This window comes from Periplaneta americana, chromosome 9, assembly GCF_040183065.1.
Source record: "Periplaneta americana isolate PAMFEO1 chromosome 9, P.americana_PAMFEO1_priV1, whole genome shotgun sequence".
In the NCBI taxonomy this organism is placed as follows: Eukaryota; Metazoa; Arthropoda; class Insecta; order Blattodea; family Blattidae; genus Periplaneta; species Periplaneta americana.
In genome coordinates, this window is record NC_091125.1 from 18,279,475 (window position 1) to 18,306,512 (window position 27,038).

The 27,038-nt window shown below is 35.2% G+C and overlaps 2 protein-coding genes across 4 annotated transcripts in view; one reads left to right on the top strand and one right to left on the bottom strand.

Moving 5' to 3' along the window:
• The window catches only part of LOC138705808 (uncharacterized), a 102,882-nt gene extending 92,891 nt beyond the window's left edge, over positions 1 to 9,991 (bottom strand). For both annotated transcript variants that reach the window (XR_011333797.1, XM_069834466.1), the window contains exon 1: positions 9,395 to 9,991. Coding sequence is in view for 1 of the 2 variants with exons in the window: in XM_069834466.1 (XP_069690567.1) it covers positions 9,395 to 9,453 (59 nt within the window). In the remaining variant the exon portion in view is untranslated. The remainder of the gene's footprint in view (positions 1 to 9,394) is intronic.
• LOC138705807 (vacuolar protein sorting-associated protein 52 homolog) overlaps positions 1,563 to 27,038 on the top strand; it is a 53,549-nt gene continuing 28,073 nt past the window's right edge. Inside the window, exon 1 of one of the 2 annotated variants that reach the window (XR_011333794.1) lies at positions 1,563 to 1,929. The gene's annotated coding sequence lies outside the window, so the exon portion shown is untranslated. Of the gene's footprint in view, positions 1,930 to 10,489; positions 11,021 to 27,038 lie in introns of those variants that run through there. The other variant, XR_011333795.1, reaches the window with a different exon arrangement.

A 27,038-nucleotide genomic window follows, 5' to 3' on the forward strand; every position in this document is an offset into this window, starting at 1 on the left:
TGGAGAGGTATTCTTGCGCGGTTTTTCAACTGTTTAAGTACCTTCTTTCATTTTTTTATTTTTCAGGAGTTTTTTCCTTTGAGCTCCTGAAATCTTCCGGACTGCAGTCAATGCCTGCAGCCAAGGACTCGACAGCCTTTCTGAGGAAGTACTGCCAAGTCTGCCGAAGTGGCTCCTTGGTCAGTTTCAGTTAGTTTGATTTCTGTACTTGTGTTCATTTAGATCCCACGAGTGTGGGGGGAATAAACAGTCCACACTGGCAGAGCCCTCTTTGCCAGTGCAAGGCTGTTTACTCCGAGAGGTCGCCAGTTTCTCGGAGATTCCATTAGTGACACATCCCATGTGCCATGCACCCCATCGGCACGGAAACGCATAACATTTTAGGGTTGGGGAGTTTGTTCACAGTCTGTTATTTGATATTCAGAGACAGGCCCAGTGATTTCGCACTATTCCCAGTGCAGGTCCTCGGCTATCCACCACCTGCTGGCACGTCCGATACCCACTCAAGGTTGGGCTTTTAGGGGTTTGTGGATAATGAATATCTGCCAGGGACCCCCCAGCCCAACTGTTACCTACTAATATCACCTTGTCAGTGAAGACATTGTGTCTCTAGAATGGTATGTTACAATTTTGAAGTTATTTTCAATGATATATGTACGTTTTTCCTCCTGAGTGTGGTGAAGAAGTGCCTATGATTAATAATAATAATAATAATAATAATAATAATAATAATAATAATAAAAATGGACTACAAGAATTCTAAGTTTGTACAATATGTTAAAAGTGATCGGAAATGGAAAAAGTTTGAGAAACACAGGCATAATGCATTACAATAAGTTTACAGTTATTATTAAATTTAATTCAAATTCAAGTAACTGTTATGAAAATCTTCACCTACGGTATCTCTAATTTAACAGGAATATATTGTGTGAATGAACAAGTGCTACGAAATGTTTGTAATTTTTCGTCCACGTTATGAACTCACAATATCAAAGGCCTTAAAGGTGGCCACAGGTCCCTTAATAACAACTAAATTGACATGAATTCATCTTTCTTCTTTGGAGCTACTATTATCGAAGTGGTCTCAACATTGACAGCAATTGAAATATATTGAATTCCACAACTGCTTGTATCCCACTTGGTCTGATCACTTGTTTGGGTCACATAACCCTTTCATTTTGCCTTAATAACCTCTCCATTCCACTAATTCAGTCGATGAGTGACCTCGTTAAATAACAGACATATAAGTTGCGGGAAAGAAAAAAAAGTGCATTGGCCTACAGTTTATCTTTCCTCATTCAAATGTAGAAAGTTACACTGTGTACTGCATTTTCGACACTACTTCCAAGAGCGTTGAAAGAAAAAATATATGCTAATATAATCAGTGAGCCGGAGTGTAATCAAACTCACTTCCCCAGCACACGAGTCCCTTTCCCTATTCTATCTACGCCTGTTATCACTGGCTGTGTTAAATTAAATTCCAAGCTTTCCGAAAATTTTATAGACGGCTTTTACAAGTCTTTCAGAACTTTCGAAACAATGCCAGGACTCTACATGTAATTCGCTGATTCGATCATCAAAGTTTCTTGCAGTATTTTAGGTCTATAGGGAGATCTATCTGTGACAGAGAAAATTTTCAGAGAAAGTGAACTCTGAATGTAACATAGAATCCACTCATTCAGGAATAAGATTAATTTAATGCATCAATCTTTATTTTTGTTGGAAAGTGAGCCAAATTACGGCATTTATAGCCCTTAAAACTTCACCATTGTCGATTAAAATGTTACCATTTATTATTCCACTTTCTGAAATGTTCTGGGAACAGCAGGAGCCCATGCAGTGACACCGAGAATGACATGCAGCCCATGGAGTGAGACTAACCCGGCCGAACAGAAGTAATGATGGTGGACTAAACATTTCGCCAGCAAGGTAAGACCTTGCGGCTTTTATCTTCTTTATTAGGTCAAATAATTGAATTAGCATGAACTATTACTCCAACAATATTCATGATCCGCATTGCAATAGCAGCAAACTGAGGGTTTAATATTGTTTACCTCTAGAAATATAGGGTTTTTGCTTTGAGAAATATTCATGTCAAATTATTGCATTTTCATAATGTCTTCAACGGGCATTTCTCCTTAATTCTTGAAGTTAGTTTGTAGAGATTTTTGATAACTTGCATGCAGTAGCCTAAGTTCTTCCTTATAGGGTTTTATGTCTTTTGGAGTTTCGGCAACACCAGGGGCCTATTCCACAAAGGTATGGTGTTGTACATTACAAATAAATTCTCTAGTAAGTAGTGAACGTACTAGAGTTTCTATTCCACAAAAGACTCCTCTACAGTAGTATTTTACCACTCCATACTTACAAATTACCAATGAAGTTTCCTGATTGTGTTCCACAAAAGTACTAGTATATTTAACTTACTAGTGAATTGTCAAGTATTAGGAGACTAATACATTACATGTACTAATGCGATTTAATTATATTTATTTCATAATATTAAGATATATTTTGATAAATATGTGCTATAGAATATCTTCTTTTCTTGCTCCTATTTCCTTCAAAAGAAACAATTTCATCTCCTTTGACGCCATTTCAATAACTTTGCAATGTTTGTAATTTCGCAACAATTAAGTTTGAGGGTGAAGATCGTTATTATAGTAAAGGCAGAAGAAATAGGCGGGTTTTTGGTCTTGTGCGGAAACTACTCACTCCACACTTTCCCCAGCGGTTTATGACCTGAACAAAGAGACCTTCCTGTTGCTGCTAGTTGTTGACAAGTGCTCGTCTGTGATATTACTATGTTAGAGCTTGTTCGAAAAAATATATCATAATAACACAATAAACAGTATTTTGAAATACTAATTATCCAGGCAATCACTGTCATGTCTCAGTGGAGCCCTGATATCAGAAGTCATGCTAAAGGCGTTATTTATCAAGTTTGTTGTTTCTTGAAAGAACTTAAAGTTTGTGACGACATTAAAAGTGTCAACACAGACAGCCACTGCGAAGGAGTGTGGTGTATCTCTACATCAGTTAAGAGAATCTGTACAGAACAATTTTTAGTCATATTTATTGTGTTATTTCTTTTGTTAAGCTAAGCCATTCTTAAGTGTGCTTCTAATACATAAGTATTTTTTATTATGATATTCGTTCATGTTACAATAACGTGTATATTTTTTACACACAGAAAAATATATTACTTTTTTGCACTTTAATTCTTAATTTCCTCATGATTCACAAAGTCGACAACTGTATAAACTTTATTTAGTAGTTACTATTTCAATACAATATTCTGAAAACACATAAAAACAAAATACTAATAATTGTGTTTAATGCTAAATATTTGATTTCTCGTATTACGTTCACATTACATGATGATAATTATTACATTTGTGAAATGGCTAACTTGCAAAATATTATAAATGATAATATAATCTAAAGTCTGATTAGTGTAATATGTTACTATTCAGCAATGTATGCAAAGGAGGAACTGGCCACCATAACCCATTATCTCCTGGCTTAGTTACCTCATTAGTGATGCCTCATTGTTGTCACTTATGAGTTTGAGACCTGTGTTTGGACAGTTGACTAAACAAAACAACAATATTCAGTAAATCAGGTATTTGCAATTACTAGAAATCACGTTATTATTTCATTTGTTCTTTTAAGTTTTCCTATAATGCAAAAAGTGTGAATGGAGGAGTAAGTTATTTGGCACAGGACCATACACCCAGCAGGTTCTGAGGGGTATAGAGTCGGGGTAGTGAATGAGGGGTTCGCCATTCCCGCCTATTTCTTCTGTCCCTAGTACAGTGCTAATATGGGAAACTATCGAACTATCAAGGAGCATTATGTGTGGATCACAGAGGAACATGATGATAATAAGGAAGTAAATTTTTCATTATTAAAGAAGTAAACTAAAATAAATAACATTGCAGTGTTACGAAATTCATAGAATCTACGAATCTTTGCTCTATAACCAACTTTAAAATACATTACAATTAAAGAGGCAAACATAACTGAATTCGATTAATGAAATACGAAGATAACCAGTTGCTTCATGTTATGACATAGTATGTTTATTGATATGACTCATTAGTAGCGGTTCATTGGTAATGTACAATACACTTTAATTCTTTCGTGGAACAGAAAGATACAACTCCATACTTTACAACATCTTTCATCAGTAATTTGTAATTTACAACACCATATCTTTGTGGAATAGCCCCAGGTGTTACAAACCACATACAAAAGTGTCAACCACAGATATACGAGTATGTACAGATATGGAAAACAAATTTGGAGCTCTCTTATTGTATAAGTTTTGCTTACAGCACACTGCGCATGTGCAGTAAACAAGAGCCCCTGTATATACTCGTATGCTACTTGTGGACAGTCGTGCGAAATTGTTGGCTACATACAGGTGGACTCCCAACAAGACTCGCTCCAAGAAAGAATTTTGAGAAGAATAAGTACTCAGTGCATATGAGAATGCGCGTATTTTTATTACGATATTGTTGAGATGGGCTGTTCACTCTTTGTAGTGCCTGTTCTGTCTGCTTAGCATTTTCGTGTAACTTTAATGGATCATACCTGGAAATGAAAAGTGCCGTAACTTTAACTGTGCTTTTTCTGGAATGCACAAGAGTAAGATTATTCCAGCTTTCATATTAAACAGTGTAACGTACACAAATTTACAATATGAATACTGAATACTGTTATTGTTGTTAACCAATGCTAAGGATCTTGGATTTCTCTGATTCTCCCAATAATATATGGTGGGCTGTGGTGATAAATCAGCATTTATTTTCTTTATTGCTGGGCATTGTAGCAAATGTTGTTTATTCCATGATGGAGTTTTGATTTCTACAGAGGGTGCAGTGTGCACTGTGGATGCTGGTAAATATTAATCCAATGCAAATGAGAGGTGATTAAGCGAAATATAACTATAGCCCTTTTTATCGTGGCAAATCTGGGATGTTATTACTGTCTAGCAGAATATTCCAAGGTTTGCATCGCTTTTCTTCAGGGATTCCTGTTTACAAAAGGACTGGACTGTGTGTTTGATCCTGACTTTTGAGGTATGAAAGGAGATAAGGACTGGACTGTGTGTTTGATCCTGACTTTTGAGGTATGAAAGGAGATTGTACTCATATTATTTCGAGTTTGTCTCATGTTTGTTCCTTTTTTGGCTAGGAAGTCAGCCTTCTCATTAACTACTGTTCCACAGTGTGAGGGTATTGATTGAAAAACTACCTCTTTACGAAGCCGTTGTAACATTTTAAGAGCAGAAAGAATTTCTCTTACTAGTCTGTTTTCTGGAGGACTCGATGTTCGTGCTTGGAGTCCAGATTTACAATCACTAAGTATAACTGCTTTGTTAAATTTATGTATGTGATGGAAAGCTGTTTCAGGGCTCTATTGATTGCTTCTAATTCACCATCATAATAAGTGGACATTGTTCCAAGAGATACGTAAAAGCTAAAAAAGTCACTTAGATTCCTGCTCCAGCATTACTGTGTTTGTCAAGCAGAGATCCATCTGTACAAATATGAAGCCATTCAGATTTTGGATATCTTGTACATATGGTTTCAATAGCTAATGATTTTAATACTGATTGGTCAATGTCATGTTTTGCAGTGATGTATTGTATCAGTTCATTTTCACATTTAATTTCTGGGAATAGAAGTTTTTCTATATTTTCAGTTGTTTGTACATTGTATTTACTTCGTAATTTTTAAATATTCTGGAAGAAGCCAGATTGTGTTTTGAGTTTCCTTCAGAATTTTTGTAGTTCCTCCTAGTAAGCATTCTTTGGAATTCGTTTTAATTTCTCAAACAAAATAAGACTTCGTTTCTCAAGTTCGTATTTAATAGGTACAATTGGCAGTTTAAATGTAACGTTTTTAAGTCAGGCTCACACAAGCAAACTCATTTTGTTCGAAGGCAATGCTGTGTTGTTTGTTCCGGTTGAGTCTTTGACAGCGACCCATCTGCAATGCAGCACTTGCAACGAGGTGGTGTGGCATTGGGATAATGTTTCTGATTTCGAAACCAGAGGTGTAAGTTCGCTTCCTGGTAGAGTTGATTTTCTCGTATTGTATTATTTTATATTTTTAATGACAAATGTTAGTGGAATTTGTTAATAAATTTAGTTATGCAAGTATCATTGTGGGCTATTATTAGGCACGACCTAGCCTGTGTACAAAATTAATAGTTTATTTGCTTTTTTGAAAATCAGAAGCACATCAAATATGAGTAAACAACATTTATAGTCAGTTTCATGGAGTCTTAAGCAAGTTGCAGAGGAAGTCGGTTTGCTTTGTGCAAGTCAGGAGATAGTAACGTGTAGTAGAGGTGTTGACCTGTGTAAACTGGTGAATAAGTGTGCGTAATAGTGAAATGGAGGACAGTACAGTGAAACAAGACCTAATGGTAATGAAGGAGAGCATGGCAGAGCTAAGGAAGAAGATGGAAGAAATTCAACTGGAAAACGAAATTCTGAAAAGCAAATGGGATCAATTTGAAGAGGAAAAGAGGAGAAAAAACTTGTTATTTTTCGGTATGGAAGAAAAAGATAGAGAACAGAGTATCGATACATATGAGAAGATATTAGGAGTGTGTTGGGAGTGTTTTGGTATGGACGTGAGCGATGGACAATTACAGGAAGCATTTAGAATGGGAAAAAAGCAAGTACAACATTCAGAACAAGCTAGGCCAATATTAGTAAAATTTAAGAGTGTGGTTACGAAGGAGAGGATTATGAAGAATAGAAGAATGCTAGGGAACACAACGATCAGAATAGATGACGACTGGAGCTACGAAGTGAGAAGTAGAAGAAGAGTTCTAATCCCTTTTCTTAAAGCAGCACGTAATAATGGACAATTCGCGAAACTCATCAAGGACAAAATTAAGATAAACAATTTAGTTTTTAGTGTAGAGGAGTGCTTAGTAACATTAAAGGAACCGATTGTAGGCTCAGAAGAAAAGGAAAGGAACAGAAAAATTTTGAAAGAAAAAATCAAGAATATCGTAGCTAAAGGCGAGGTTAGTGACACAAGTATTGTGAGTGTACACGAGAAAAATGCAAACGCATCAAACTCAGTGACGATCTCCGGAAAGCAGGCAGTGATGTCAACTGATGAAACAGAAGTGACGCAAACTGGCATTCAACAAGCTGAGCAGAACAAGACCTCAATGCAAGCGAATGGAAATAGTGGACATCAGATGGGAGCAATTCCGAAGCGGGTGAAGGAACTAAGATCTAAATCGAGGCTGACGAGAAGCAGAGTAATGCAAGTAGGAGATAGTTCAGGGAGCAGTGATGAAGGGAGAGGGGAAAAGAAGGTGAAAAAACAGTATGACTTAAGGAAATGGTGTGAAGGGGAAATAAATCGTGAGAAAAGAAAACTAAGATCTAAAAAGTAGCAATGTGGAAAAGTGAGTAGTGAAAAGTGCAAATAATTAGAGATGTAGAGTGAGGGGAAATGTGTCATACAGGAGGGGGTTACAGTATTTTTGGTATAATGATGATTAGGAGTAAAATAGGGGATGAATTGATGACAGACAAAAAAAGACTAGTGGAAGAATTGCAATAAGAAATTTAAACAAAGTAATGTCCTAATTGACTTGTACGAGAGGCGTGTAAAATGGTGAGACGGCACTGTATGCTAATATTGTGAAGTGCCGCCTCACCGAAAGGTATATTGCTTAAAGACAAGACAAATATATACATACAAATATATACATACATACATTTATAGTCAGTTTCATGTGTTCACCATATCACCTTAATAATAATAGTAATAATAATAATAATAATAATAATAATAATAATAGTAATAATGATAACGATGATAATGACAACCGTGATAATAGCGATAATAACAATAATAATAATAATAATAATAATAATAATAATAATAATTTCCCAGACTCTTATACTTTGCAGAAATTAATAATTTTATGTGATATTAATTATATAAGTACAGCCATGCTACATAGGGAAATTATAATTATATCTCAATAAACAGAAGATTACAATAATAAATGGAGACAACACGTAGAATGAATAGAATCCTGGAGTACCATATAAAGTATATAAAGTAAACTGCTTTATTACAAACCAGTTGAAAGGAGAAACATAGGGCGTCCAAGAAAACGCTGATCAGACAAATATTAAACCACTTTGAAACTGAAATAATTTTACTTAATCCGTGTCGTAAAATATGACGATGTTGATAATGATATTATTTCTACTTGTTTGTTGAGAAATGTCGCAGACCAAGCCACATAATCGCTGAGTGAAGATTGTCTCATTGTAATAGAATTCTCTTCTCTTGTCATAACACATTTGTAAGACGTGAATGATCCAACATTATGAGAGTTGTAAAAACTTCGTGTCACGGGTGTTTTTGGACGAAAATACAATTTATTTCTGGAGTTAATATTCAAAACACATATTAAAGTAAAATAATTTTAATATGTATCTAAATAAAAAGACGAACTATCCTTCTCTAGTCCCCATGCAAAATTTTATGGTTTAATTCGATATGTAGGCCCCAATTAATGTTTGCAATATCATGTCTGCCCAAAAAGGGGCTTCAAGAACCTAAACGGCTGCCGGTATCAGCTGACATATAACTGATGAAGAATATGAAATATCGATATAATATGTTATATATTAAGTAAAGTAAATCCATTGCACTATAGCCCATGAAGGGCCAAGACCGACCAGCCGGCTGCTGGCCTCACGTCCACATGCTGAAGCAGAGGTGGACGATCATTCAATATGTTATATATTATTATAACATATCACTCTACTTTTTATTATTATTTCAAATATTGTTTTATTATTTATGAAAATTGGCTTTCAAATGTTGTCAACACTCCCTGTGAAGAATATAGGTAAACAAAACAAAGCTAAACTGAAGAATGGTAAACAGTATCACTTGAGTATAGCCATTATTAAAAGAAATAGAACAAAATTAATGTTTACAATGGTAACATGTTTTAATGTTGTAGTTAAACATATTTTTAAAAGCTATAAATGAGATATAAATGCAGACAGTTTTATTAAGACAGTAGTATTGCCCAGGGGACGGGTTGTGCTATGTACTAAATATTCAATCGACATGGTAATTTTGTAATGTAAAACACTAAGACTAACCGAGATTCGAACCTCCTACAACCAATGCTATCTCGTTTAGACCCATGTTTAAGCCACCTATGCTACAATGGCTCATACTTTAATCTGGCGTATTACGTAGCTTTCTCATTCATCTTCGTTTTGGTAAATTTTGTACCCCATTTTGATAGATTTAGTATTTATCAATTTTATTGCCATTTCACTCTTCAGTTGTTTTAGAACAAAATGCAGCACACTTACATGAACTGGAGCTTCAAGGCGACGCCATGCGCACTGTTCTGTTCCTGGAACTCAGACATGTGTCATCAGCCCATTCTTTTTTAACCTTATTGTACGTATATTGTCAGTACTTATTTGCGTGGGGGCAGATTTAACACTACATGTAATTATCCTCTTAGCTTGGTTCTGTTTCGTTAAGTTGTATTGATATAAGAACTTCACTGCCATACATTAAAACTGGTTTCACATGTCTTATTAATTATGATTAAATTTCCGACTTCCTTACTGTGTTAATCTTTAGGATTTACCTTGCTTGACTAGTTTCGAAGTCTTGTGCTTCATTGTCCAAAGTCTAGTGGAAATCCTGCGCTATCTTCTGGTTTCCTGTTGTGGTGGGATGTGTTCGTGATTGTGTGTGTTTTGAAATTGAGTTGAGTGTTCAGGATGTTGTGTGGGTCTGTTTTTGTATGCTTATAAATTTCATATTGTTAGGGTGTCAAGTTTCTTTTTTTTTATTGGGTTATTTTACGACGCTGTATCAACATCTAGGTTATTTAGCATCTGAATGAAATGAAGGTGATAATGCCAGTGAAATGAGTCCGGGGTCCAGCACCGAAAGTTACCCAGTATTTACTCGTATTGAGTTGAGGGAAAACCCCTGAAAAAGCTCAACTAGGTAACTTGCCCCGACCGGGATTCGAACCCGGACGACCTAGTTTCACGGCCAGACGCGCTGACCGTTACTCCTGTGGACGTCAAGTTTCTGGCTGGATGTGTAGTATTTTCATGTCTTTGTCTATGTTGCTGTAGCTGTGGTTGGAGTTTGTGTTGTGTTCTGCGTAGATTGAATTGTTGTGTAGTTTGGTAAGGCTGTGATATGTTCTTTGTAACGTGTTTGAAATGATCTTCCAGTCTGTCCAATGTAGAAGTCGTTACTGCTGTTGCATGATAGTTTGTAAACTCTTGTTAAGTTGTATTTATTTGTGATGTCTTGTCTGTGTGTTAAGATGTTTTTGTAGTGTGTTCTGTGTTCTATGTTGTATTTTATTTTTTATTTTAGTTGGTTATTTAACGACGCTGTATCAACTACTAGGTTATTTAGCGTCTCTAGGCTCATCAGCTAGCCACATGAAGGCATACAGCGAGCCAAGACACATTTTGAACTGAACACCCAGTATTGTCTTAAATCTTTTTATGCTTGTATATATTGTCCTATTGTATGTAAAGCTTTAGATGTTTTTCTATCATGTGTTAAATTTTTAGAAGGCGTATATTTCCACAGATAAGACGAAGTATAAATTTCGAGCACAGTATTATGGTTTTACTGTAGCTTATATCTGTTCTTCAAGACGAACCCCAAACTATGAACATGTGTACTGCGTCACTTATGAGTTCGCGCTGAAATCATGGAAAAAAGTGGAAGTGGAAACAGTGATAAAATCCTTTAAAAAATAAGTGCGGAATTTCTAACGCTATGGATGTCCAGAGGATGATTTGTTATGGAATACTGATGAAGTAGAACTGAGTCACCACTTTCAGAATGGGACCATATGACGACGCTGTTAACACTGAAAGTGAGGACGTGCTTGACCAGTTCTTTGCCTTTGACGACGAAAATTATGATTTCGCAGGATTTTAAATATACAAGTAAGTGATTTGTTGTATTTTGTAATGGTTTTAGTGTAGAATTTTAAGATCTCCTCCTTTTTGTATCTGCCAGATGAGACTACCCTCGTCTTTCGGATATTTTTATAATTCAGTTGTCGTCTTATCTGCAGAAATATACAGTATTTGTGTTATTGTGTGTAAAACTTTGAGATATGTTCCTACTATAAAAATATTTTGTGTCAAATCTATAAATATTAGGCCTATCTTATTTTGTAACTGATCATTAGGCCTACGTGTCTTATTTTATGTCGAAGCTTCATACATATGTGTTATATTACCCTACAGCGTGTTAGATCTTTAGATATTTGTGTTTATTGTTTGTCAGATCTTTATATATTTTCCTACTGTGTGTAAAATATTTAGATGTTGTTCTATCTTATTTTTGTGTCAAATGTACAAATATTGTTTTATTTTATATCCGATCTTCAGGATGTCTTATTATGTGTGAAATATTTAGATATTTTCTAATTTTGTGTCATATTTAACATACAGTATCATTGTGTATCAGATCTTTTGTTTATATTTAGCTTATACTTGTATAAAGGATACAAGAAAAATCGAAGTCCAGCCGTGACATAAAAACTGAAAGATGCATATTCCTAATGGGTACTTTTAAGATAATACACTTTATTTTTTTTTAAGTACAAACTATCAAATTGTTTTAGTAAAAGGAAATGTTTATTGTAGAAACAAATAGTAGCTTTTACTTTGAAAATTTTAGATATGAACTTGAATTTTAATCTTCATATTAATTAAGCTTATTGTTTAAATTTAGTTTCAGACCTTGTCAAAATGAATTTCTCTTCCAGTACCTATTTAAAAATATTTGTCTTATATTATTGGCAATTAAAGACACATAAGAAAAGGACAACATTTAATCAATAGTCTCCTTTGTTATCCATATACTATTGTGAACCCCGAATTTAATAATTCACGAGCCGCCACTGTATTATTATTAATCATATTGGTGTCATATCCTGTTTTTTCTAGTCAATTAGCTTAAGTGATTTGTGTATTCTAAAAATACAACTTACTCAATAAATAAAATTCACTATTTCAGATTATTGCGCAAGTCTTTTACACTTGTGTAGTAAAACAATGTAATAAAGACAGAAGTTCATCACTTATCATCCTATTTATTACCCACACTATTAAATTCAGACGTGAGTGTTCATTATCAGTTAGAGTGGTGCATTATGACCTGCAACTATGCAAATTTTTGTTAGTGTTGGTGTAATGATTTAGGAGATGTGATGTTTTTTTCGTCTGCTGAAATATTTACTTCTCTGGACTTCAGTTCTTATTCCACTGACTGATTCAATTATAACATTTTTAAGTCTTTTCCTGTGTATAGCATGCTTTGTTAATGGTTACTAACAATCCGCCACTGATCATCCTAGCAATTAAGATAAGCGGACGAGTCCACACCTGTGGAGTAATAGTTAGTGCGTCTGGCCGCGAAACCAGGTGGCCCAGGCAAGTTATCTGGTTGAGGTTTTTCCCGGGGTTTCCCCTCAACCCAATATGGGCAAGTGCTGGGTAACTTTTGGTGCTGGACCCGGACTCATTTCACTGGCATTATCACCTTCACCTCATTCAGACGATAAATAACCTAAGATGATGGATGATAAAGCATCGAAAATAACCTACTGAAAAAAAAAGATAAGTGGACGCTGGTCACAGTTTGAATCTTCCTTCCTACTCTGCCCTCCTAGTAAACAAAGTATTGTGTAATATTGTGCCTCACGCAACTGAAAATTCTGCCCATGTATGATTTATTTGTTTCATGATTGTTCTGGTAATACTGTTATCAGTAGATATTAAACCAGAAGATTATTGATTTTTTGGCTATCTGAAGGAAAGAGTGTTCTTGAGGAAACCTACGACAATTGATGAGTTGGATTTCATCGCACACACCGTGGCAGATATTACAGAACACAAACTCAGCCTGCTGTGTAAAACATTGAAGAGGGGCTGTTACTTGTACAAGAACAACATAGTGAACACACAACAACTATGATTAAGTTATTACGATGGTTGGTGATGCGAAAAATCCTATTTCTTGTGTAATATGCCAATGCCAGAATTTTTATTCTTGATTAGGTATTACTCTTTTCATTCATTCATAGTGTTCTGCCCAAGGGCAGGTCTTTCACTGCAAGACCAGCATTCTCCATTCTTTTCTATTGTCCGCTCTTTTAATGTTTATATATTACTGAAGAACTGTTAAGTTCTTTTTTAAATAAAGGACTACTTTACTGTGTTGATATTAAACTATATATTTTTGCCTTAATTGATTAGTTACAATGTGACCTATGCAGAGCACATAACAAACCCCAACTACAACTACAACAATACAGAAACAAAAAGGGACTGAAATATTGTTATGGACGACCTCCCAACTTTTGTATCACAACTTGAAATGATTAGTTAACCGCTCATTTAGGAATGAGTTTCTCTCAGATCTTCAAATAAAGAATGATGGCAAGAAATGGGCTGGTCTTGTTGACAACTGCCTGGCAGAATATTTATATAAACTGGGTATTTTACCATCACCTCAGTGTGTCATTTGTAATGAGGAAAATTCTATTATGAATTGGGAACATTGTATTGTATTGTATTTATTAACATTCCATGGTATTCATACATGCTTACAGCTAGAATATGGAACAAGTCAAAAAACTTAATACTATTATAAAATCTTAATGTATAGTCAAAGTCTAGATGAAATATATATAGACGAGATTTACAATATAGTCTACTAGTATGACACAAAGTTTTAGTATCAATTTCATGAAGTGTTATTGAATGTCATGAATTCACCTACAGAATAGAAGGCGTGAGAAATTAGGTACTTCTTTAATTTGGCCTTAAATAATTTTATGTTTTGAATTTCATTTTTTATATCGATAGGGAGGCTATTAAAAATTTTTACTGCCATATAACGCACTCCTTTTTGATAGCACGATAGACTTGCTGATGGAGTATGAAAGTCATTTTTTTGACGTGTATTTATGCTATGAACTGTTGAATTAGTTACAGAGTTTTCACGATTGCATACGAGGAAGATTATTAATGAAAAGATATACTGACAAGCCATGGGCATTATTTGTAGTTTTTTTAAAATAGCCCTACACGATTCCCTAGATTTAGCACCTACTATTATTCTAACTACTCTTTTTTGTAATAGAAAAATATTGTTACTATCTGTGGAATTTGCCCAGAATATTATTCCAAAACTCATATTGATCCTTGAGGAATTCCATTATTAATAGTTCCCCATGTCGATGCAGATTTCATAGTTGTATTAATTTCAACTTTCTATTTTCTGTTTGAAATGTTTGTAAAAAACTTTACATTTTAAATCCTCTATGGGAATTTTGTACTGGTCTGCCAGAAACCAAATGATGTTGAATCAATCTGGTTGAGCATTACATACATACATACATACATACATACATACATACATACATACATACATACATACATACATACATACATACATACATACATACATACATACATACATACATGTTGTTGTTGTTGTTTTCCAATGCCAGGCGTTTGACAATAAATTCATTTGACCTCTTGCACTCCAATATTTTTCAAAGATATTATCATGACCAGCCACTGAAGCACAGATTTTGAGATGTTCCGAATCCATTTCTTGGTTTGAGTTGCACAATGGGCAGTTAGGGGACTGATATATTCCAATTCTATGCAGGTGTTTGGCCAAACAATCATGGCCTGTTGCCAATCTAAATGCAGCTACAGACGATTTTCGTGGTAAATCGGGAATTAACTGTGGATTTTGATGCAGAGAGTTCCATTTTTTTCCCTTGGGATTGAGTTATCAAATTTTGTTTGTTGAAGTCTAAGTATGTAGATTTAATAAATCTCTTCGCAGAGTAATACGTAGATTTAGTAACAGGTCGGTAAGTAGCAGTGCTGCCCTTCTTTGCTAAAGCATCCGCATTCTCGGTTCCCAGGATTCCACAATCGGATGGTATCCATTAGAATACAATTCTTATATTGAGTGATAATAATTGAGAGAGCATTTCAGTTATTTCTGCTGTCTGACAATATAACTGCATTCCTAAATTTATTGATGTGGCATAGAAGATTCCTGAGACTTTCACTTATTGCAATGATTTCACCATCAAAACTTGCTGTTCCATATCCAAGAGATCTATAAAGTGAGAAGAAACAGCACGTAACACCTGCACCGGCATCTTGTTCTCTGGAGATCAAGGATCCATCGGTGTATAAATGAAGCCAGTTTTGTGGAGGATACCTAATATTAATTGTCTCTAAAGACAGTTGTTTCAGTATTTCATTGTTTACTTCTGATTTCAGTATTTCTTCTGTTAAATTTAGATTATATTCTATATTTAATAGAGTTAAAGGGTTTGGTTTAATTTGTAAGTTTTCTTTTAAATTCGGGATATTGATTTTCTGTTTTAATTCTTGAACAATGGATATGAAACTTTTTTGAGTTTTCAATCTACAGAGAGGACTGTATGAATGCCAATTGTTTCCTGGTAATCTGATAAGTTTTTCATATTGAATCAGTGCTTTTTCTTCTATTGTCATTTTGATGCTGTTAATATTAGTGAGGAATCTCATAGAATCTATTGGAGTTGTTTTGATTCCACCAGTAATGAGTCCGAGAGCTTGGTTTTGAACATATTCTATGTCGTTTATGAAGGTGAAGTAATTAAAATTTCTCCGCAGTATGTCAGCACTGGCTGTATAAACATTTTGTATGTAGTGTTCAAAGTATTCCTAGAGCATCCCCATTTCTTTCCTGCTAGTCTTTTTAGAAGGGAGAATCTTTTACGAGCTTTTTCAGAAAAGTATTTCAAATGGTTGCTCCATGTTAACTTACTATCGAAAATAACTCCAAGATATTTGGATTCGTAAGTCCTAGGAAGGTGTTGGCCATTGTATTGGATATTGAATTCTCTTTCTTTTTTACCGAGTGAAAATATTTGGTAGTTACTTTTGCTTAAATTGAGTGTCATCAAATTTGATGTATTCCATTCATATAGTTGATTTAGAGCTTTAAGAGCAGAATTTTGAATTTTGTCTCTATGTCTGTAAGATCCGGAAATCCACAAAACTATATCATCTGCAAATAGTGCTGTTTTCATGTTTGATTCCTCTAATAGGGAGGGTAAGTCATTTATATAAATATTGAATAAAGTTGTGCTGAGGACAGCGCCCTGAGGTAGACCTCGATATGTTTGTCTGTAACTAGAAAGTGAGTTATTGAATTTAGTGGCAATGAATCTTTGACTAAGGAATTCTGATATCCATCTGAACATATCGCTGGAGATACCTAATTTCTGGAGTTTTAGTAATAATTTATTTCTCCAAACAGAGTCATATGCTAACTGAAAGTCAATAAATATTGCCAAGGTATCTTCTTTCTTGTTAAAACTGTCTTCTATTTCTTGGCCGAGGCATATGACTTGTTCATTGATAGAGTGTAGTTGTCGAAAACCAGCTTGTCTTGGTGATAAAAGATTTTGGGATTCTAAATACCAAGTTAGTCTGTTGGAGATCATGGACTCCATGGTTTTTGCTATCATGCTTAATAGTGCTATTGGTCGATAACTTTAACATCATGAGCAGGTTTCCCTTTTTTTGTGAATTGGTACAATGATTGCTTTTTTCCAAGCTGCAGGAATTGAGGTGTTCCATGATAAATTGAAAATGGATAAAAGTACAGACTTGGCTTTTTCCCCCAGATGTTTCAAGAATTCAGAATGAATGTTGTCGGGGCCAGGAGATTTCTTGGTTTTTAAATTTTGTTAATTCTTTGGAAGTAAAATTTTGATGAAATATTTCAGGTTTTGTACTAGTAATATTGTTTTTATTATTTTTATGTAATTCTCTTTTGATAAATTTGTCAGTTTTTTTTATATTGGGATGTAATCTGTGAGAGTTTGAGTAGTGTTTATTAAATGCATTTGCTATATCTCTACTATCTGTTAGTGTTTTGTTATTATGAATAATAGGTTGGCTAGTATTTTCCTGTGTATTGGAAATATTCTTCAGAAATTTATATGTTTTAGCGCTATCGGTTCTGTAATTAATATTTTCAATAAATTTATTGAAACTGTTCTTTTTTGCTGTTATGATTGCTTTTTTAAGAATGGCAGTCTTCTTCCTCCAATCTTGAGTATCTTCTGGTGTTTTGCTATGTTCTGCTTTGGTTCTTGCTTTATCTCTATCTTGTTTCAATAAATTCAGGTTTTCTGTCCAGAATGGGGTGTATTTTTTTGGTTTGCCTCGTGGAATGTGCTTTTTTGCAATTTTAAGAAGAGATTCACAGAAATATTTGTTCAATCTATCTGAGTTTGTATTTTCCATTAGTGGTGTGTTGAGCTTGAGGTGTTTGTCGAGTTCTGTTTAAATAGTTTCCAATTCGCTCTCTTAAAGTTCCATGTTGTTTTGTTATTGTAGGGTTCTTTTTTTTTTGGTTTTGGTGGAGATGGATAGAAGCAATGATGACTCTATGGCCAGATCCAGGGTCTTCAATTATTTTTTTCTTGGTTTCGTGATGGATATCTGATGTTACTAGTAATAAGTCTGGATTTGTACCAGAACCAGAATAATGAATGAAAGTAGGGGGAACTTCTTTTCTGTAGACAAGTTCTGCGGTTGTAGTATTTAGGAGGTCCATGATCATTTTTCCAGGTTGGTTTACATTATCGTAGCCCCAAAGTTGGGAGTGGGCGTTAAAGTCACCAATTATGATAGTTTTAGGTTGTATATCAAACAAAGTTAGATCAAGGGGTTTATTAGGTGGGTTATAGGCACTGTAGATTTTGAAATGTTGTTGATTTTTCCATACTTCATTTCTCTCTCCACAAATATTTTACCTATCTGTGTGTATATACTGTGTGTTTCAGACCACCTGTATCAGCCTTTCTTCTCGAAAACTATATGATTCTGTTTGTTCATATAACAATATTTTGATAACCAAAAGCTATGTAAAGAATCGATTGGTGGTAGTACCATTTTCTATAACTGTAACAAACGGAAGTAGGAGTACCTGTGGTCAACTTCAAAATTTCAAATGAGAACATGGTTCATTGAAGGCACTATTGGAAATTACTTTTAAAAAGAAACAACTTTTACTCAAACTTTTTATTGTTTACTCACAAAGCAACACAAATGGTATCTTCTGAGTAAGGCTGTACTACATTGTTTATGTACGTACACTCTTCATAGTAAGTGTTCAAAATGACCGCCAGCCTGTCTAAACAATGCTATGATCTCCTCCTAACATCCATGATTGCACTGAGCATTTCAGCACACCTGACGTGAGAGACCCACAGGCTTCTCTAATTCTTTGTTTCATGTCTTCTCTAGTTGTTGGACGCACCTTGTAGATCATGTCTTTAATTCTCTCTCACAAGATGTCATTTGGAGCAAAGTCAGGAGATTGGGCCAACCAAGCTACTGGTCCTCCTCGTTCAGTCCACTGTAGGGGAAATAACCAGTTAATAACTCACTGAGCCCTATGTGAAGAGTGAACTGGACAGCCATCCTGCTGAAGCCACATTATTAACCAAAGTGCAAGGGGAACATCATGAAGCAAATGGTGCAAAATGTTTTAGAGGAAGCGTGCGTACATTCTACCATTCAAATTCTCAAAAAAGTATGGTCCTATGACTTAGTGTCTGAGGAGGCCACACGGTGTTGAGGCTCCACACGTGCTAATAATCCATTTCCCCTTAGCCAGTGTGGATTAACCTGAGACCAATAATGGACATTGTAGAGATTCACCTGACCATTACTTTTGTAAGTTGCCTCACCAGTCAACAGAATTTTGAGCTCGAAATCATAGTCCATGTTTAGAAAGTTGCAGAAATCAACACGAGTTTGGAAGTCATGTTCCCCAAGTTCCTGATGGAGATGAATATGGTATGGATGAAATTTGTCTTCGAGAATTCTAAATATTGTACTACGTGTAATTCATGGGCACTCCTTCTTGTGGAGTCATGAATATAATTATCACTGCAGTGAGGACATTCCTCACAGGTCGTCTGATACGTTCACCTTAATTGTGTTTCGGTTGCACCATGCCGTTTATATGCACACGCTTTGCAAGACGCTGGAAAACATTGTACGAATGATGGGCTCACAATGGATATTTCTCTGCATAAACATGTGCTGCTTCTCTGCAATTCCAATGGCATTCTTCCAAGTATCATGAACATGTTAAATGTTTCTTCGTTTGTGAATGGCATTTTCCAAATAGCAAACCCAAAGGAAGACGATGTGATATGGATGAATGAACAAAATGCACTATGGCTATGTAAAATAAAAGACAGTGAAAAGTGACTTGGTTTCAAAACCTGCATTGTTTACAATAGCTGTACATACTACAGGTACAGTAAGTACATAAACAACATACAGCATTTTTTAGAAGACAATTTCTGTTGCTTTGTGAATAAACAATAAAACCTAGAAAAAAAATGTTTGAGTAAAAGTTGTTTCTTTTCAAAAGTGGTATCCTATGGTACCTTCAATGACCTATGTTTTCATTTGAAATTTGGAAGTTGACCACAGATACCTCTACTTCCGATTTGTTATGGGAAATGGTATCTACTACCACCAATGGATTCTTTACTTAGGTTTTGGTTATCAAAATTGTTATATGAACAACCAGTAACATATTGTTTTTGAGAAAAAAAGCTGATACAGTAATCACAGGTTGACGTCGGCACCATAGTGTTCTGATTAGGGGTGTGTAAAGTCTGAATATGACGAATAAATTGTAGGTTTCGTTTTAATTTCCAAGAAACATGGGAACAAGACTGTTTTGTTATTATGAATAAAGGTAAAATTCAATGTCTCAATTGTTCAGTTGAGATTTATGTAAAATGTTATAATATCAGACACCACTTCAATCTTGAACATCAGAAGGATTTTGGCGAACATAAACTTATTCATAATAAATAGACAGTCAAATGAAGGTTCTTTTATCAAAATTTATTTATACGTCATCATCATCATCATCATCATCATCATCATCATCATCATCATCATATCCTTCACGTATTAGACCCTACAGGATCTGTTACAGTCTCATGCCAGCGCTTGCGTGGTCTTCCCAATTTCCTCTTTCCTCTTGGTACATAAGTAAGAATCTGTTTAGGCCATCTTGTGCGATCCTTCCTTTCGACATGTTTTTTCCACTGAAGTCGATATTGTTGAACAAAATTAACTATAGGATCCATTTTTAGTTCCTGCAATATGTCCACATTTTTATGGTGTTCCAGCAAAGAGCATCACGCTGTTCGTTGCATGAACCTCATTTCAGCTGTTGTCAGCCTTTGCTCATCAGCTTTTCTGATTGTCCATGCCTCGCTAACATAAGTGAGGACCGGTCGAGCTAGTGTTTTATATACCTTTAGACTTGTATGTTTCTGAACATGGGATGATTTGAAGATGGTATTAATTACGCCAGTGATTTTTATAAATTTAGATATTTTGTTTGACATATCTTCATCAGTGATGTAAGAGAGGTTATAACCTAAATAGTTATATGAATTAACACGTTCAATTAAATTATTATTTATCATGATCTTACTGGGAATTGGGTTCTCTCCCGAAAATGCCATGACTTTCGTTTTCTCTTTCGAGATTTCCATATTGAAATCTGAGGCGATTATTTGCAAATTATAAATGGCTCTTTGTAAAGCTTCCTCTGTTTGAGCGATAATAACCTGATCGTCAGTAAACATTAGTGTATCGAGAACTGTGTTTCGATTAATTTGAATTCCAGCATGATGACTTTGCCTCCAAATGTATAAAATATGGTTCATATATATATAATAAACAACAGAGGGGAAAGACCGCACCCTTGTCTAACACCTTGGTTGATGGAAGTCCAGCTAGTAGTTCCGTGTTCAGTTCTTATGGCAATTTCATTTTGTTGATATAAATTATAAATGGAGAGAATGATTTGGTTTGGCACATTATCATAGCGTAAAATCTCTAAAAGTTTATTTCTATCAACTCTATCAAAAGCTTTTATGAAATCAATAAAAGCTAAGTGGGTTTGAATATTAAATTCTCTGTGCTTTTCAATTAAAATCTTCATGGTGAAATAGCTATCACAACATGATCTTCCTTTTCAGAATCCATTCTGTTCTTCAGTGAATTTGTCTTCGTAAAGATGTGATAGTTTATTTTTGATTATGGCTGTATAGATCTTATATCCAGAATTGAGAAGACTTATACCCCTGTAATTTGCACATAATTTTTTGTTTCCTTTCTTATAAATGGGTACTACAATGGCTTTTTGCCAACTTTCTGGGGGTTTAGATCCTGCCCATATATTGTTTAAGAAATATAAAAATCTAAAGGTAAATTCTTCTCCAGCGTATTTAAAAAGCTCGAAATTTAAATTATCCTTGCCTGGGGCTTTCCCGTTTTTTAAACTTTTATATACTTCAATGAGTTCATCATAAGTAATAATATCTGTTGTGTTGTTGTTGGAAGTCTTTAATGTAAGAGAGATGTTTTTGTGAAACCATATATTTTTAAAGTAATCAAGTAGAGATTCGTTAGGAATAGGATTTATAACAACATTTTCTTTTATCTCCGTATTTATTTTCTTTAAAATTTTGAAAGTTTTGGGGCTTGGTAATGTTAAATCTCTTTCTAATCTTGAGACGAAATCATTCCATTTCTCTCTGTGTCGCTTTCTTGTTTCCCGTTTTGCAATTGCTCTCTTTCTTTTATAATCAATTTCATCTTCAAGTTTTTTTGTTTGTAAAAATCGGAGATATGCTTCTCGCTTATCATTTATCACCTTCTTGATATCCTCATCCCATTTCAGTATGCCTCTTTTTCTCTTCTTAATATTTTTTACGCCAATACTTTCAAATGCAGCCTTTTTTAAAATATCTGTTAAGTTGTTCCATTCTTCCTCTATATTATCCGAGATTTTGATTTTTTGAAGATATTCCTTTATGCGACATTCATAAAGCCATTTAATACTATCATCTCTCAATAAGTCTACTTTAAAAATAAGCCTATTACTTTCTTGCTTGGAATTTTTAATATTTATTTTATGCCATGGTGCTGGTATTCTAATAGGGGATACAATTAAATAATCATCTGTCTCTAATTCAGGACCTCTACAAGCTTTGACATCTAAAATGAAGCTAAACAATTTTTAATTACAGATGACATAGTCAATAATAGATTGTGATCCTCTTGCTTGCCATCTATATGTGTGTATATTTTTGTGTTTAAAGAAAGAATTCATTACTTTTAGATCATTATAAATCACAAAATCTCGTAGTCTTTGTCCATTATTATTACAAGGTGCTTCGCCGTGTTTTCCAATGTGCCCTCTAACTTCATTATTACCAATTCTTGCATTGAAATCCTCTAATAAAAGTAACATGTCTGATTTATTAACTTTATTGATGATGATTTGTAATTTATTGTAAAACAACTCACTATTATCTTCGTCTCCTTCCACAGGTGGATAGGTGCCTATTACTGTCATAAAACCTCTTCTCAATTTAATTCGAACTTCTATTAATCTTTCATTCCAAAATTTATAATGATCAATAGAGGAGCGTAGTGACTTATGAATCATTAAGATAACCCCAGCTCTTGCTCTTTCTTGTCTATTAACACCACTGTATAATTGAACATAGTTATTTGTTTCTTTCGATCCGTTTTGTTTTCTTTTTGTTTCACTAATTGCTGCAATTTTGATACCTTTTTTTGCTAAAATGTTATCAAGCTGATCGTCCTTGTATGATAAGCCTTGAACATTCCAAGTGGCAAATTGTAAAATACCTTTTTTTTTTTTTTTTTCATTTATTTTTACTCATAGTCCTATTCACGCCATAGTCATCAACAGATTCTGCATTCCGGCTGTTAATATTATGAGACTTGAATGTAATATAGAGTTCCTGTGGATAGGTTACAAGCCTGTCACACAGTAGTTCAGTGGTAGGACTGCTACCTTAATAGTCTTCTGGACAGGCGTTTATATGGCATTTCCTCCATATGTGTTGGAACAGTTATACCGCTGTGACTTGGTCCCCAGAGCCTCGTCTGTTTAGGAACAGGTTGCACCACGTGAAGGTGAGGTTGGGAATTAGGTAGGAGAGGTGATAGATGGAATGAACTTCACTACCCTTTATACGTAAAAGTTTAAAATGGGATTGTTAAAAATGGTTTACATTAATGAAATAGTTGTTACATGCAATGAAGCAGTGTGTTATTTTAAGTAATTTGTTGTGCAAGTTGAAATAGTAAGAAAGTTTTAAAAAATCCATAAGAATAATTTTTTAATGGAAAAGCCAACCCATAATCGCTAGATTACTAATTGAAAATGCAGTTCGATCAATTTATTGCATTTCAATCATATAAGCCGGTCATAGAGAACAATCCCCTTTTTCAAATGTCAGGTAAAACCAGCAAGGAATTGTATGAATTATTACCTAATAACAGGTCTCCTAATTTACGTAATTTCGCAACTAAGATGCTGGCAATCTCTGAATCCCCTTATGTCTGAGAACATTTCTTTTTTCTAAAGTGAATCCAATGAAAAATATTGCTTGTACACGTCTAAAAACCTATCATCTCGTAACTGCTATACGTTTATGTAGTAATAGTATTCATCCTAATATAGACAGACTCATCCTGACCAAACAGTATAGGCGATCTAACTTGTAAGTGAGTATTTATAATGAGTATATTACATGTTCAGTGTAACTGTTTGCCATATTAATTTTGTATATCCCTAAGTAGTAGAAAAGCCAAGAAATATTGTTATGCCCAGCTCTGCTCTACAACAATACGAAATTTATAGACACACAAAACCATACCCACTTCACATACTGAATACACCCGCTACTAATTTGGAACATATCGCACCAAGAATAACAGAAAGCCAGAAGATTGCACGAGACCTCACTAGAATTCAGAAGATAGTGCACATCACATCGAAACCATGAAAGTCTAGTTTTTCAGGCAAAGCTCCTTGTGACGCAAACTGGAATAATTTCAAGGAAAAAATTGTTCTAGGGCCGGATATCGATCCCGGAGCCTCTGGATGAACGTACCAGTGCTCTACCAACTGAGCTATCCAGAAACTCCATCCGACACCATCTCAATTTTTCTCCTTATATGCACACAACTCGACAGGGCTGACAAGATGCCAGAGACCCACATTGAGTGCACACAAATTCTGTGTGACTCAGAATTGTGTTAGCGTACCTAGAATAACGTATATACGAGGCGTTTTCTTAAAGTAAGTTCCAAAAGGGTGTAATAAGTAAACGGGAAGATATTTACAAACCATTTTTGTTGCATCGTATTCCCCACACTTCAATTACTTCTCAACATAATTCCACCATTATTGAGGCATTTATCAAGTCATGGCACAAGTCTTTCTATCCCCTCATTGTAGAATTCGCCCACCTGCGATGCGAACCACTCCCACACTGCTGTTTTCACTTCATTGTCGCCATCAAAACGTTGACCACCGAGGAACTTCTTGAGGTGCAGGAAGAGATGAAAGTCACTTGGAGCCAAATCCGGGCTGTAGAGGGGATGGTCAATTTGTTCCCAGCCAAATTTCGAGATGAGATTTTGGGTTTCATGAGCTGTGTGTGGCCGAGCGTTGTCATGAAGCAACACAATTCCGTCGGTCAGCATCCCACATCTCTTGTTCTGAATTGCGCGATGGAGCTTCTTCAAGGTCTGACAATAGGTTTCTCTATTAATGGTTTCACCCCGAGGCAAGAATTCGATGAGTAGGACTCCTTTTCTGTCCCAAAAAACAGTGCACATGATCTTGCGTGTTGACATGGTGTTTGAATTTCTTTTTCCTTGACAATGCAGTGTGCCTCCATTCCATGGACTGCTGCTTCGATTCAGGTGTCATGTGAGACACCCAAGTCACCATATGGTCAAGAAACTCATCATCTTGCTCACTTTAACTTGTGAGAAAGCTTAATGCACTGGAAGCTCGTTTGGTTTTGTGTTCCTCGGTGAGCACCTTGGGTACTCATCGTGAGCACAATTTTCGATATTGTAATCGATCTGTCACAATTTTGTAGAGAACACTCCGCGACATTTGTGGAAAATTCATGGAAAGCAAAGAAATTGTGAACCTCCTGTCCTCATGAATTTTTTCATCGACAGCACACACCAAATCATCATTGATTAAAGATGGCCGACCGGTACGCTGCTCGTCATGCTCAGAGACGCAGTCCTTGTTGAACTTCCTAACCCATCTCCTGACCATTCCATCACTAAATCATCACCATACACCTCACAAAGTTGACGATGAATGTCAGCTAGTTTGATGTTTCTCGCATTCAAGAAATGGATAACAGATTGCATCTCATAGTCGGCAGGGTACTTGATCACTTTAAACATTTCAATTGATCACAACTAACCACACACACACAGACTGAAGCTCTGAAACTGCATGCACAGCTTGCCTGAGGACTGAAGAAGAAAACACACATGCACAAAATAACGATTGCAACGATGCGATGGCTATAATTGAAAACGGAACTTACTTTAAGAACATGCCTCGTATTATGCCAGTCTAGTTTTTCAGGTAATGCTCCCTGTGAAATTATTCACATCGAAACTAGTCAAGAAAGGAAAAAATACGTAGTTTAATAGTAATACAGCGAAGTATTCTATGTGAATAACTTGACAGTTCTTCACTGAAATATGAACAATTAAAATTACCTCTTACTTTTGAAAAAGCTTATATTAACAGATTTTCGTGAAGGAAACTGTATTAACATATCTCTCATAAATGAAATGCATCTTACTGCAATTAGATGATTGACAATAAGAAATTATGTTATATATCGAAATGACGGACCAAGAACACCACAGAGTGCCACTGCTATAGCAGTGAAATCTTCATTTCATTAAAGGCCATTTCCAACATCTTAATTCATCAATCTAGAAGCTTCCTTTATAGAAATTCCTATAAAGAACACAAATCTGCAAATTGGAAACATTTACTGTTCCCCGAATTTGACATCATTAAAATCATATCTCTATTTACTTTGCTTTCTTTCAAATATTTAGGCCTATATGCACGCTGGGGATTTTAATACTAAGAATATAAGTTAAAAAAAAAATCCGTGGCACTACAGCCCGTGAAGGGCCTAGACCGACCAGCTGACTGCTGGCCTCATGCCCACATGCCGAAGCAGAGGTGGACGATCATCCAACCAGATTGGAGGTATCGTGTGGTTAGCACGATGATTCCCCAGCCGTTATAGCTGGTTTTGCAACCGGATTTCGCTACCTATCGTAGCTCCCCAAGTGCATCACGATGCTGGGCGAGCACCGGTCCCATATACTGGCTGAAATTTCATGAGAAAATTTCTTCCCCCATGAGGACTCGAACCAGCGCGCATTCCGTAACGCGAGTCCTAGGCAGGATGCCTTAGACTGTGACGCCACGGCACGGGACAAGAATATAAGTTAGAATTCATCAATCACAACTTTCAGTGAAGAAATAGTTGTTGATCATTCAACTCAATATCATTGCAATATTATATCTCAACCTACACGTTTTCCATACATCAGTCATCGATCTGATTTATTGGATATTGCAGTAATTCATATAGTTACGTTATGATATTACTTTATGCAGAATCAATAGTAGCTCTAACTTCTGATCATAACCCTGTTATTCTTATCTTGCACTATTCTTCAGCCTCAGCAGCAATAAAAGTTAACAGTGATGCTGACAATGATTGTAAAACTTACAAAGTCATTTCCATTCCTGGAATTATAAATCCTACGTGAATTGAAGATTTGGATATCGCAATGGATATGTACTTATATATCAACTATTAAATTTGCAGTCAAAATAGCAACAAAATGATACGACTATTCATTCTAAACAAATCCAGGAATTAAGTATTTATGCCTACAAAAATCAAAAGCCAGAAATAATGGCAAA